Consider the following 14,371-nt stretch of genomic DNA (forward strand, 5'->3'; position numbering starts at 1 on the left):
TTTCTATCCTTTTCATGTATTTGTCAAGATGCCCCTTAAAAGTCACTATCATATCTGCTTCCACTACCTCCCCCTGCAGCGAGTTCCAGGCACCCACCACCCTCTGTGTAAAAAACACTAAAATACGACTGAACATCAGAGACATGTTAGCATGCTAGAGTCCAGGAGAGAGAGAACACTTAGAAGTTGAAAGTCTCAATGGCTCACCTAGCCAGAATGAGGGTGGAAGCACAGGTTGTAAATCTTTGGTTGTAAAGACCAAATACATGATTAAAATGAAGGTGCAAGATTCAATCTTGCTTGTGCTAGAGGAAGGATAAATCTCCGGTAATACTCTCACTGTGAAGGACAGTCTGGGGTTAAACGTTATTAGGCTGAGACAAGAAAAGAACGGAAGTAAACCCCAGGAGCCATTTTGGACTGATTCAAGGAGATCTAAATGTCTATTCAAAGGCCAGCATAGAGTACCTGTGAAGTATGCTTTCTTAGTTATGCTAAAAATAAATTCCATCCTGTCGTTTAAAATATAAATTGCCCATAAAGATAATGTTTGATCAATAGTGCTTTTGGTCTGTTTGTTACAGTAAATGTTTGAAAATATGAAATCTTTGTCCTGTCATCCTTCCAGCCATTAACTGGAAATTCAATTTCATTATGAGGGGTAATAACACAACGGATTATCAAACCTTGCCTTGTTTACCCGAGGCTGACAGAGGGAGAATCCCACAACTCTCTTGTGCTAAACATGTCCTGAATGGGCAGTTTGGTACGATACAGAGAATATTCTATTTGTATTTGAAATGGACGCCATGCCGAGAGTCATGTTTGCTTTTTTATATATTCAAGGTACAATAAAGATAATGGGGGGGAATTCTCCGTCCGCGCTCACCCCAAAACCTGAGGTCAATGGACGTTTGCGTGGTCCGCTCCCCGCCCACTACGATTCCCGTGGTGAGCAGGAGGGGAGAATTCCCCAATATCTATTCTGGGCGGCGCGGTGGCACAGTGGTTAGCACTGCTGCCTCACAGCGCCAGGGACCCGGGTTCAATTCTGGCCTCGGGTTACCATCTGTGTGGAGTTTGCATGTTCTCCCCGTGTCTGCGTGGGTTTCCTCCGGGTGCTCCAGTTTCCTCAAACGCTCCAAAGATGTGCTGGCTAGGTGGATTGGCCATGCTAAATTGCCCCTTGTTGACATGTGGATTAGCAGGATAAATACATGGGGTTACGGGGATAGAGCCTGGGTGGGATAGTTGTTGGTGCAGGCTCAATGGGCCGAATGGCCTCTTTCTGCACTATAGGGATTCTATGATCTACATGTGGCCTATGCCAGATTGTCTTCGAACCTGCTATACCCAATATCTGTATCAGGGGCCACCATTATCACATAGAATATAACACACAGAAACAGGCCATTCAGCCCACTGATCCATGCTGATGTTTATGCTCCACATGAGCTTCCTCACAACTCTCTATCTCACTCCATCAGCGTATCCTTCCACTCCTTTCTCCCTCCTGCATTTATCTAGTTTATAGAGTTGTCCCCCGTGCCCTGCTTAACACCTTACCCCTCAGCTCAACATCACTAAGGCAGAGTATCTGGTCATGATCGCATTGGGAGCTTGCTGTGTACAAATTGGCTGCCACGTTTTCTCTGTGACAACAGATGACATTTCAAAAGTATTTCATTGACTGGAAAGCAAGTTGGGGGCATCCCAAAGGTGCTATATAAATGCAAGTCTTTCGAATAGATGTGGTGGTGATTGAGGTAATGTTCGGGGAGAGACGCTGTGCACATTTGGTGGTGCTTACCTGTGCCGGTGTGAGGACGTAATCCCATATGTTCAACTGGCTCAATGAACCCACAAAAGACTCGGCTGGGTTAAAACCTTCTCCTTTCTGATCCTGCTCCTGTCCCAGTACCAATACTCCACCACCTCAAAAGATGCAAAGACAACACATCAGGCACTTGGATATCAGCCAAGGGTTGCCAACTCTAGTCCGACATTTTCCCAGAGTTTTCAGCCTGCCCCAAGTATACATATCCATTATTTTTAGAATAAACAAAGTTGGAGTCATAGAGGTTTACAGCATGGAAATAGACCCATCGGCCCAACTTGTCCATGCCGCCCTTTTTTTAATCCCTAAGCCAGTCCCAATTGCCTGCGTTTGGCCCATATCTCTCTATACCCATCTTACCCGTGTAACTGTCTAAATGCTTTTTAAAAGACAAAATTGTACCTGCCTCTATTACCACCTCTGGCAGCTTGTTCCAGACACTCATCACCCTCTGTGTGAAAAAATTGCCTCTCTGGACCCTTTTGTATCTCTCCCTTCTCACCTTAAACCTATGCCCTCTAGTTTTAGACTCCCCTACCTTTGGGAAAAGATATCTAGCTGACCTATGCCCCTCATTATTTTATAGACCTCTATAAGATCACTCCTAAGCCTCCTCTGCTCCAGAGAAAAAAGTCCCAGTCTATCCAGCCTCTTCGTATAACTCAAACCATCAAGTCCCAGTAGCATCCTAGTAAATCTTTTCTGCACTCTTTCTATTTTAATAATATCCTTTCTCTAAGTTTTTGAAGAAAATAGAAAAACTCACAACACTATTTTTAATGCCCCTATGTTTTTTATTTTGGGTAACAGAAGTTCCGTTCCGCTGATGATAGACAAGCCTGATGACCAATAGAGGAGTGGGGGGTCGGGGGGGGGGGGGGGGGGGGGGGTCGGGGGGGATCAATCAGCGACAGGGAGTCATGTGATGCAATCTCCAGGAATTGATTCAACCAGAGTTGGCAACCTCAATCTTAGCATGTGGTCTGATGGAAGAGGGAGTGTTTTTCAAACGTGAGGGTGGCACGGTGGCACAGTGGTTAGCACTGCTGCCTCACAGCGCCAGGGACCCGCGTTCAATTCCAGTTTTGAGTCACTGTCTGTGCGGAGTCTGCACGTTCTCCCCATGTCTGCGTGGGTTTCCTCCGGGTGCTCCGGTTTCCTCCCACAGTCCAAAGATGTGCGGGTTAGGTTGATTGGCCATGCTAAATTGCCCCTAGTGTCAGGGGGATTAGCTAGGGTAAATGCATGGGGTTACGGGAATAGGGCCTGGGTGGGATTGTGGTCGGTGCAGACTCGATAGGCTGAATGGCCTCATTCTGCACTGTAGGGATTCTATGATTCTATGATTGTATGACTCTTCCTTTCCTTCAAATTGGTCTCAAAGCGTTAACTCTGTTTCTCTCGTCACAGATGCTGCCAGACCTGCTGAGTTTTTCCAGCATTTTCTCGATGTATTTAAAATGAAGACTTGTCTGGCTTGAGCCAGACGTGGTGACAGAATGGTGATGTCTCTGATTTTTATCTTTCAAATTAATTATTTCAACAGTCAATCTCCCCTAGACTAATAAAACAACATTGTAATTCTGTTATCGTCGCTGTGGGTCTTAGGTTAAACTGGCTTTGGTCAGAATTGATAGAGACTGCTGGAGGAAAGGCCGGTAAACTTTACCTTTTAACACAGAATTGTTATGGCGCAGAAGGAGGCCATTCGGCCCCTCATGTCTGCACCGGCTCACCGAATGAGCACTATAGATTTTCCCCATACATTGTTTTTGTTCAAAAAATTACTTCATGCCCTCTGGAAAGCTTCGATTGAACCTGCCTCCGCTGCACTGCCAGGCTGTGTATTCCAGACCCCAACCACTCACCGTGAAAAAAATATTTTTCTCACATTGCATTTGCTTCTTTTGCAAATCGCTTTAAATCTGTTGTCCCCTCGTTCTCGATCCTTTCACAAGTGGGAACAATTTCTCCCTATCTACTCTGTCCAGCCCTGCATGATTTTGAATATCTCTATCAAATCTCCTCTTAGCCATCTCCTCTCCAAGGAGAACAATCCCAACCTCTCCAATTTATCCTCAGAACTGAAGTTTCTTATCCCTGGAACAAAGAACAAAGAAAATTACAGCACAGGAACAGGCCATTCGACCCTCTAAGCCTGCACTGACCATGCTGCCCGACTTAACTAAAATCCCCTACTCTTCCGGGGACCATATCCCTCTATTCCCATCCTACTCATGTACTTGTCAAGACGCCCCTTAAAAGTCACTACCGTATCCGCTTCCACTACCTCCCCCGGCAACAGGTTCCAGGCACCCACTACTCTCTGTGTAAAAAATCTGCCTCGTACATCTCCTTTAAATCTTGCCCCTCGCACCTTAAACTTATGCCTCCTAGTAATTGACTCTTCCAGCCTGGGAAAAAGCTTCTGACTATCCACTCTGTCCATGCCTCTCATAATCTTGTAGGCTTCTATCACGTCTCCCCTCAACCTCCGTCGCTCCAGTGAGAACAAACCAAGTTTCTCCAACCTCTCCTCATAGCTAATGCCCTCCATACCAGGCAACATCCTGGTAAATCTATTCTATACCCTCTCCAAAGCCTCCACATCCTTCTGGTAGTGTGGCGAACAGAATTGAACGCTATATTCCAAGTGCGGCCTAACTAAGGTTCTATAAAGCTGCAACATGACTTGCCAATTTTTAAACTCAATACCCCGGCCGATGAAGGCAAGCATGCCATATGCCTTCTTGACTACCTTCTCCACCTGCATTACCACTTTCTGTGACCTGTGTACCTGTTCATCCAGATCCCTTTGCCTATCAATACTCTTAAGGGTTCTGCCATTTACTGTATATTTCCTATCTGTATTAGACCTTCCAAAATGCATTACCTCACATTTGTCCGGATTAAACTCCATCTGCCATCTCTCCATTCTTGTAAAGCTCTTCTGCACTCTCTCCGATGCGTTCCTATCTGTTCTATAATGTGGCCCACAGAATTGTGCACAATAATCCAGCTGAGGTCTAACTAGTGTCTTGTATGAGTTCACAATAACCTCCTTGTTCTTGTACTCGATACCCCTATTAACAAAGCCCAGGATATTGTATGCTTCATTAACTGCTCTCTCCACCTGTCCTGCTGCCTTCAATGATCTTTGCACATCAACACCCTCTGCTCCTGCATCCCATAAGAATTTTTCTCCTCATTTCATATTGTCCGGCCATGTTCTTCCCACCAAAATGCATCACCTCACACCTCTCCCCATTGAACCTCTCTTGCCATGTATCTGCCCACTTGTCCATGTCCTTTTTAAGGTCTACACTGTCCTCCAGGCAGTTTACAATACTTCCAAGTTTTGTGACATCCGCAAACTTTGAAATTGTCCATTGCACACGGTGCCTCAGTGGTTAGCACTGCTGCCTCACAGCGCCAGGGACCCGGGTTCGATTCCTGGCTTGGGTGACTGTGCACCTTTTCCCCGTGTCTGCATGGGTTTCCTCCGGGTGTTCCGGTTTCCTCCCACACTCCAAAGATGTGCAGGTTAGGTGGATTGGCCATGATAAATTGACCCTTAGTGTCAGGGGGATTAGTAGAGTGAATTTGTGCAGTTACAGGGATCGGGCCCTGGGTGGGATTGCTGTCGGTGCAGGCCCAATGGTCCGAATGGCCTCCTTCTGCACTGTAGGGATTCTATGATAGTCTACCTAAGATCATTATTGAGCACTCTTTTAAGTACGTAGAGGGGAAAAGGCTTAGCATGAGAATTCACATAGAACCATCCCTCAGTTTGTTCTGTTGTCATGTTACACCACTGATGACTTAGACTATCTATGTGCATAGTTAACATTCACCCATTATACTGCACCCTCCACCCCTCCCAACTTCCTCACCAAGTCTTTGACTCTATTCAACACATTATTTACATTATCCCATACTAATAAACCCAAGGACATCAGAAATTACAGCAAGGCAAAATTTGCAATTTAAAGCTGTAATCTTTGAGCACAACGATTCCAACAGAAACCCGCCTGGTTGTCAGAATGTAAAACATTACAGTTTGCAAATATAGTTGGATGTTTTCCTGAAAGCAATTTACTTCCTACAAAATCTGCAAATTGGACATGAGTGGGTAAGGCATTTCTGTAATGTCTTGTGACCATTTTTTAATCAAACGTCCATGTCGGAGTGCTCTAAACACATTACCAGGTATACTGGCTCCAGTTGAAAGCCCCTTGCCCCCATCGGAAACTTTCCCGTCGATATAAACTTTCCATGCTCCGTCCGTGCTGTTCCAGGTGACAGCGATGTGGTGCCACCTCCCATCGTTCACTAATGGACAATCAGTAATTTTCTCCTTGCCGTTGACGTATAACACCCAACTGATTGGAAGGAATGACAAGAATCATCAGCTTTACACAGTGAGGTCGAAGAATTGCTCACATACTTGGCATCACTGAGATATACAGAATATCAGCTTAATAATGTCTACATCTACAGGGATGAAGTGGAAATGGTTGGAGAGCTTCAAGTTTCTAGGTGTCCAGATCACCAACAACCTGTCCTGGTCCCTCCACGCTGACGCTACAGTGAAGAAAGCCCACCAACGCCTCTGCTTTCTCAGGAAGCTAAGGAAATTTGACATGTCCACTACGATTCTCACCAACCTTTACAGATGCACCATGGAAAGCATCCTCTCTGGATGTATCACAGCTTGGTAAGGCTCCTGCTCTGACCAAGACTGCAAGAAATGACGAAGGGTCATGAACGAAGCCCAGCCCATCACTCAAACCAGCCTCCCTTCCATTGACTCTGTCTACACTTCCCGCTGCCTGGGAAAAGCAGCCAGCATAATCAAGGACCCCAGACACCCCGGAAACACTCTCTTCCATCTTTTTCCATCAGGAAAAAGACATGAAAGGCTGAGAACACGTACCAATCGACACAAGAACAGCTTCTTCCCTGCTGCCATCAGACTTTTGAATGGACCTACCTGGCATAAAGTTGATCTTTCTCTACACCCTAGCTATGACTGTAACACTACATTCTATACCCTCTCCTTTCCTTGTTCCCTATATACTCTATGAATGGTATGCTTTGTCTGTATAGTGTGCAAGAAACAATACTTTTCACTGTAGACCAATACATGTGACAATAAAAAATCAAATCAAAGTACAATGCTTTCCAGAAATACACTGAATCGGTTCTGCAAATCAGTTTGACAAGACAAGTACAGTTTTTTAGGGTGGTTCTCCTTAGCAGAGCGGAGGTTAGGGAGAGAGTTAATAGAGGTGTTTAACACTACAAAGCGTTTTGATGGAGCAAATATGGAGAAACTTTTTCCACTGGTGGAAGGATTAGTAACTCAGAGGACACAGATTTTAAGTCTTTGGTCAAAGAGAGAGGTGGGAGATGAAGAGAAATTATTTCGCGCAATGCATTGTCCCGATTTAGCATCAGAGATATTAGTAACTTCCAGAAGAAAATGGGATACACACTCAGAGAAAGAATTGCAGGACTATGGGGAAAGAGCAGGGAAGAGTCAGACCTATTGCAAAGCTCCTTCAAAGAGCTGGTACAGGCCGATGGGCTGAATGGCCTCCTTCTGTACGCTAAGATTTTGTGATTGTATAATATGGAAGCAATCAGCATTACTACTGATTAATTAGGACTAGTTACACACATTAACAAGATAAAATGTCCTTTGACCTCGGGTGGGATTCTACGGTTTCAGGATGAGCCAGGCTGTAAAACCCTGCCCAAAATGTTCATTTGGAGAGCTGGTGCAGACACAATGGGCCAAATGGCCTCCTTCTGCACTGTTACATACAGATACTGAGCAAGAAGCAGTTGGTGGATATGTTAAGTGACTCCACTGACCAATATCATAAATTAAGCGTATTTCCTAATCCATTGCTCACTAGTTTAGATACACTTTGGGCAGGATATTCCGGCTGCCTTCACCCACAAGACCTTCCGCCTGAGGTAAATACAAAAGATAAGTCAATCTGTTGGTGAACTGGTAACCACGTGCTCGTGTTGTCAGCTCGATTGCTCTGTCTCCGTTTACTCTGCCCCCTCACCCCCCCCCCCCCCCCCACCCACACCCCGAAGACAGCCTTTATATATCGATGGTCGATGGCCCAGTGGTATTACCGCTAGACTATTAATCCAGAAACTCAGCTAATGTTCTGGGGACCCAGCTTCGGATCCTGCCAAGGCAGATGGTGGAATTTAATTCAATAAAACATATCTGGAATTAAGAATCTGCTGATGACCGTGAAACCATTGTCGATTGACAGAAAAACTCATCTGGGTCACTAATGTCCTTCAGGGAAGGAAATCTGCCAACCTTACCTGGTCTGGCCTACATGTGACTCCAGAGCCACAGCAATGTGGTTGACTCTCAACTGCCCTCTGAAATGGCCCAGCAGGCCACTCAGTTCAAGGGCAAGTAGAGATGATCAATAAAAGCTGGCCCAGCCAGCGACGATCATATCCCACAAATGAATTTTAAAAATGAACTCATCTACCCTCAGCCAATCAGTACTCTCAGTTCATTGGCTTTTGCTAAATTAATTAATTTCCGATTACTATCTCGTTCAGGTTTCACATTTTTGTAGCGTGTGTCACCAATAATTCACAAATGTTTTCTAATCCCAGAGTTGGTGATTTGACCTCTAATTGTTCTCATTTGTAGACAGTATTGTTATTCATGGACGGCACGGTGGCACAGTGGTTAGCATGCCTGCCTCACAGCGCCAGGGACCTGCGTCCGAATCCTGGCTTGGGTCACTGTCTGTGAGGAGTCTGCACATTCTGCCCATGTCTGCGTGGGTTTCCTCCGGGTGCTGCGGTTTCCCACAGTCTGAAAAACGTGCTGGTTAGGTGGATTGGCCATGCTAAATTCTCCCTCAGTGTACCCAAGCAGGCGCCGGAGTCTGGCGACTAGGGGATTTTCACAGTAACTTCATTGCAGTGTTAATGTAAGCCTACTCTTAACACTAATAAAAAAAAATTAACCTTTTCAAACTTGATATAGAATTTATTGTGGTTTAATCTACTGGTATTCATACTTCCTGAAAATGATATATTTGAACTACTAGGTCTTTGTTCCTTTATGTCTTCTTTGGATCAGATTTTAGCCTCAGCAATGAATGTACAGAGTCAGCTGTACAGTACATTTGCAATTTCCCATGGATTTATGGACCTTCAATGGGATTTTGCAATGAAACTTGCTGCAAATTGGAGTCAACCAGCCCAGTAGCCTCCACAGGATATCTGGGAGCTATGTGAACAGGCTAAACAACTGTACATCAAGAGAAACAGTCCTGGCATGGGTCACTGTCTGTGTGGAGTTTGCACGTTTTCCCCATGTCTGTGTGGGTTTCCTCCGGGTGCTCCGGTTTCCTCCCGCAGTCCGAATGACGTGCTGGTTAGGTGGATTGGCCATGCTAAATTCTCCCTCGGTGTACCCGAACAGGCACCGGAGTGTGGCGACTCGGGAATTTTCACAGTAACTTCATTGCAGTGTTAATGTAAGCCTACTTGTGGCACCAATAAATCAACTTTTAACTTGTCCAATATGTTAATACTACAGCGTTCAATTATTTCTGCAGCTGAATGAGAAACTGATCATTAAATGGACTTTTATGAACATTGGCATCATTAATTAAGAATAACTCCACAACAAAACGCGAGATTTTTGCATTACATTTCCTCTCTAAAGTCATATGAAACATAATTTAGAAAAATTGAACAATGATGGATTGGGAATTTCATTTAGCAAACTGTAAGAAAAGTAATTCCTTAATTGTGAACTGCATTCTACATTTTATTCTGAGTCGCAAGGTTCTGCCCTCAAATCTTGCCCTCGGCATTGAGGCCAAACTCAAGGTCAACACTCCAGAACTGAGGGTGTGCTGCACTGTTAAAGGTGTCGTCCTTTGGATCAGACGTTGCACTGATGCCCCATCTGCCCTGGCAATTGGATGTAAAAGATTCCATGACACTATTCTGAAGAAGAACAGGGGAGGTCTCCTCAGTGTCCTGGCCAATATTTATCCCTCAATCATCATCGCAAAAACAGACCATCTGCTTATTATCACATTACTGTTATGGGAGCTTGCTGTGCGCAAAATTGGCTGCAGCATTTCTAGTATTACAACAATAACAACACTTGAAAAGGACTTCATTGGTTGTAAGGTGCTTTTAGGTGCCTGCTGGTGATGAAAAGTGCTATAAGAAGGAAAGTCTTTTTTTGCTTTTTCATTGCACTTGCAGTAACTTACTGTTTCTGCATAATCATGAACTCGTGAATAAATCCAGCTCATAGTTTTAGCCAGTGTGCAACGATTTAATAGAACGATACTTTCCACTCTAAGGAATACGGCTCATTGGTCTAGGGATTTGATTCTCATTTCAGGACTTTAATTGAATGAGTACGCAAAAGGTCATGGGTTCACATCCCAGACCAGCCACTTCACCAAGTCATACTCTGGAATTTTACTGGCCCGCCCGCCACGGGAATCGGAACGGGCAAGGGGCGGAGCTTGGAAAAGTCCGTTGACCTCGGGTGGGATTCTACTGTTTCGGGACGAGACAGGCTGTAAATTCCTGCCCATAATGTTCATTTGGAGAGCTGGTGCAGACACAATGGGCCAAATGGCCTCCTTCTGCATTGTACCATACAGATACCAAGTAAGAAGCAGTTGGTGGATATGTTAAGTGACTCCAATGACCAATATCATAAATTAAGTGTATTTGCTAATTCATTGCTCACTTGTTTAGATACACTTTGGGTGGGATATTCCAGCCGCACTGGCCCTATGATCAGAAAATCCTGCCCGAAGTCAATGGACCTTTGCATGGTCCGTGCCTTGTCCGCTACGATTTCCACCTTTGTCTTTGCAAACATGAGTACAAAGGAAACTCAGTTTGTTAGTGGAAACAAACTTGCTGCTTGGAATATTGGGCAAAGGTTTAGATTACATCTGGAACACGAAGGATCTGTTTGTTAATGGATGAAAGATGAAGAGAACTGCAACTATTCTTGTTAATGTGGTAGAATTTACCCATTGTAATCTGTTAGGAGGAATGCGTTGTCACAACCATTGTCCAGGGCATAAGAAACTGGAGTCCCGTAGTTTGATGTATCAGAAGATTTCATCCAGAAAGCACAGGTCAGCGCACTGAGCGTTGGTAACACGTTATCCAATAAAACATAGCCATAGATTCCCGATACATCAAAATCCAGGTTAAATTTGGAGGATAACTCTAAAAAGAAAATTAAATTAAATTAGATTAAATTAGAAACAGACAGTTCCACCTGGCAATGTGCAATGAGAAAACAAGACCGCTATTTGGGCGATATCATAGAATCCCTACAGTGCAGAAGGAGGCCATTCGGACCATCGAGTCTGCACCGACCACAATCCCACCCAGCCACTATTCCCATAGCCCCACGTATTTACCCTGCTAGTCCCCCTGATACTAAGTGGCAATTTAGCATGGTCAATCAACCTAACCTGCACATCTTTGGAGTGTGGGAGGAAACTGGAGCACCCGGAGGAAACCCACGCAGGCACAGGGAGAATGTGCAGGCTTTACACAGACAGTGACCCAAGCCGGGAATCGAACCCGGATCCCTGGCACTGTGAGGCAGCAGTGCTAACCACCATGCCACCCTTTCCAAGTGTAAAGCCACATTCGCTCAATCCAATCTGAATTCAATAAAAATAAGTGGCTCTAAGATAGGGCTTTTAGTGTTACCTCTCTTGACATTCAACAGCCTTATCATCATCAAATCGGCCAACATCCTGGGAGTCATCACTGACCAGGAACTTAACTGGACCAGCTTTAGAAATACCGTGGTTACAAGAACATGTCAGAAGCTGGGAATTCTGTGGCGAGCCACCGACCTCCAACTCCTCGAAGTCTGTCCACGATCTACAATAAGAAGTCTCACAACACCAGGTTAAAGTCCAGCTTTTGGAGCACTGCTCCTTCATCAGAACGCTCCGAAAGCTCATGATTCCAAATAAACCTGTTGGATTTTAACCTGGTGTTGTGAGACTTCTTACTGTGCCCACCCCAGTCCAACGCCGGCATCTCCACTTCATGACCACTATCTACAAGGCACAGCGCATGAGTGTGATGAATTACTCCCCACTTGCCTGGGTGGGTGCAACTCAAACAACACTCAAGAGACTCGGCATCATCCAGGACAAGCCAATGCACCCATCCACCACCTTAAACTTTCATTCCCTCCACCAACAATACACAGTGGCAGCTTGACTATTTACAAGCTGCACTGCAGTAACTCACCAAGGCTCCCTTAACAGCACCTTCCAAATCTGTAACCTATACCACCTAGAGGGACAAGGGTGGCAGATGTATGGAAACATGGCTAGCTGCAAGTTCCTCTGAAAGTCACATTCCATCCTGACTTAGACATATGTCACATATGAACATACAAACTTACAAATTAGGAGCAGGAGTAGGCCACTCAGCCCCTCGAGCCTAGTCCCATCATTCAAAGAGATCATGACCAATCTGATTGTAACCTCAACTCCATATTCCCACTTATCCCCGATAACCTTTCACCCTCTGACTTGACAAGAAACTATCTACCTCTTCCTTAAACATATTCAAAGACTCTGTTACCACCACCTTTTGAGGAAAAGAGTTCCAAAGAAGGAGAAAAAAAAAATTCTCCTGATCTCTGTCCAAAATGTCCATCCTTCTTTTTAAACAGTGATCCGGAATATTAGATTCTCCCAAAAGAGGAAACATTTCCTCCACATCCACCCTGTGAAGAACCCTTCAGGATCTTATATGTTTCTATCATGTTGCCTCTCACTCTTCATACTAACTGCCTATTCTCTTACTCACTGTCACTTGGTCAAAAATCCTGGAATTCCCTCCCCAGCATTGGGTGGGTCACATGGACTGCAACGGTTCAAGGCGGCACCACCTTCTCAAGGGCATCTAGGGTGGCTTAGCCAGCAATGCCCACATCCCACAAACGAATACATTTAAAAAATGCTCTTTGAACAGACGGCAATCCTACCCATCTGTAGAAATGGAAGATTTATCTCAGTTTCAAAAGACCTGTTGGGTACAAACTAGGAGACAAGAAGCTAATGGAACTAAAAACTGAGGGTGGTGTGTAAGGGGGTTGTGGCACAGACTTGGGGGAGTTTACTGTGTGTTCGAGCTGACCTTTCCTGTATAACTCCATCATTCAACCTCAATATTATTCCCCAGTAAGCTTTAGACTGCATTCATTTCCTGCAAGCATTGGTTGAAAGACAGCTCTCCCACTCCTTTCAACTCATCCGCAGTGACAGGTTTAGCTGAGCTTTGCCCTGATTCTACATAGAAACATAGAAGATAGGAGCAGGAAGAGGCCATTTGGCCTTTCGAGCCTGCTCCGCCATTCATCACGATCATGGCTGATCATCCAACTCAATAGCCTAATCCTGCTTTCTCCCCATAACCTTTGACCCCATTCACCCCAAGTGCTATATCCAGCTGCCTCTTGAATACTTTCAATGTTTTGGCATCAACTACTTCCTGTGGTAATGAATTCCACAGGCTCACCACTCCTTGGGCGAAGAAATGTCTCCTCACCTTCATTCTAAATGGTCTATCCCGAATCCTCAGACTGCGATTCCTGGTTCTGGATACCCCCACCATTGGGAACATCCGCCCTGCATCTACCCTGTCTAGTCCTGTTAGAATTTTATAAGTCTCTATGAGATCCCCCCTCATTTGTCTGAACTCCAGCGAAAACAATCCTAACCTAGTCAATCTCTCCTCATACATCAGTCCCACCATCCCCGGAATCAGCCTGGTAAACCTTCGCTGCACTCCCTCGAGAGCAAGAACACCCTTCTTCAGAAAAGGAGACATATTCCAGCAGAAACTCAGCGTCATGAGACGTTTACCTGTTTCACATCGCGTCCCGTTGAAGCCGGGTGGGCAGTCGCAGATGTACGAGGCTAGATCATCCACACATTCCCCGTGGTTCAGGCAGGGATTGGACTCACACTCATTCACATCGATTTCACAGATCAAACCCATGTAGCCTGGACGACACTGACAGCTACAGAGGGAAAAGCAATCATTAGGCACTCATTATCATTCTGTTGCTTGTAAATCAATGATTTAAAACAGCAGCTAAGCTTACATTCATGCCCGGAGGATGAGGGTGTTGGGCAGGGTAAGGGTTAATGTGGGACTGGCAAAATATACCACTCATGGTATGATGCAGAGAGTCACATGGTAATAGACTGTCTGAGCAATTGAGTGTGGAAGGTGGCAGCATGGAGACAGCACCCGTGTATGGTAGTACCTTGGATATATAAATAGTTACGAGTTAACAATAAACAGTTTGGCTGGGATTTTACCACCTCGCTCGGGTGAGGTCCGTAAAATCCCGCCCGAGGCCAACGGAGAATTCCGTTCTGCGAGCCTTGCCCGCCCGTGGCGGTAAAATTCCGTCCTTTATGTTTCACTGGGAAAACCTCC

General features: G+C 45.2%; 1 protein-coding gene across 1 annotated transcript in view; it reads right to left on the reverse strand.

Annotated features, from left to right (window-relative positions):
- Positions 1 to 14,371, reverse strand: part of svep1 (sushi, von Willebrand factor type A, EGF and pentraxin domain containing 1) — a 206,251-nt gene that overhangs the window by 99,550 nt on the left and 92,330 nt on the right. The window contains exons 25-28 of the mRNA XM_078215305.1: positions 13,789 to 13,946; positions 10,912 to 11,113; positions 6,044 to 6,219; positions 1,811 to 1,935 (exon numbers count right to left, since the gene is read on the reverse strand). Coding sequence (XP_078071431.1) covers positions 1,811 to 1,935; positions 6,044 to 6,219; positions 10,912 to 11,113; positions 13,789 to 13,946 — 661 coding nt within the window. The remainder of the gene's footprint in view (positions 1 to 1,810; positions 1,936 to 6,043; positions 6,220 to 10,911; positions 11,114 to 13,788; positions 13,947 to 14,371) is intronic.

Source organism: Mustelus asterias, chromosome 6 (assembly GCF_964213995.1).
Source record: "Mustelus asterias chromosome 6, sMusAst1.hap1.1, whole genome shotgun sequence".
Lineage (NCBI taxonomy): Eukaryota > Metazoa > Chordata > Chondrichthyes > Carcharhiniformes > Triakidae > Mustelus > Mustelus asterias.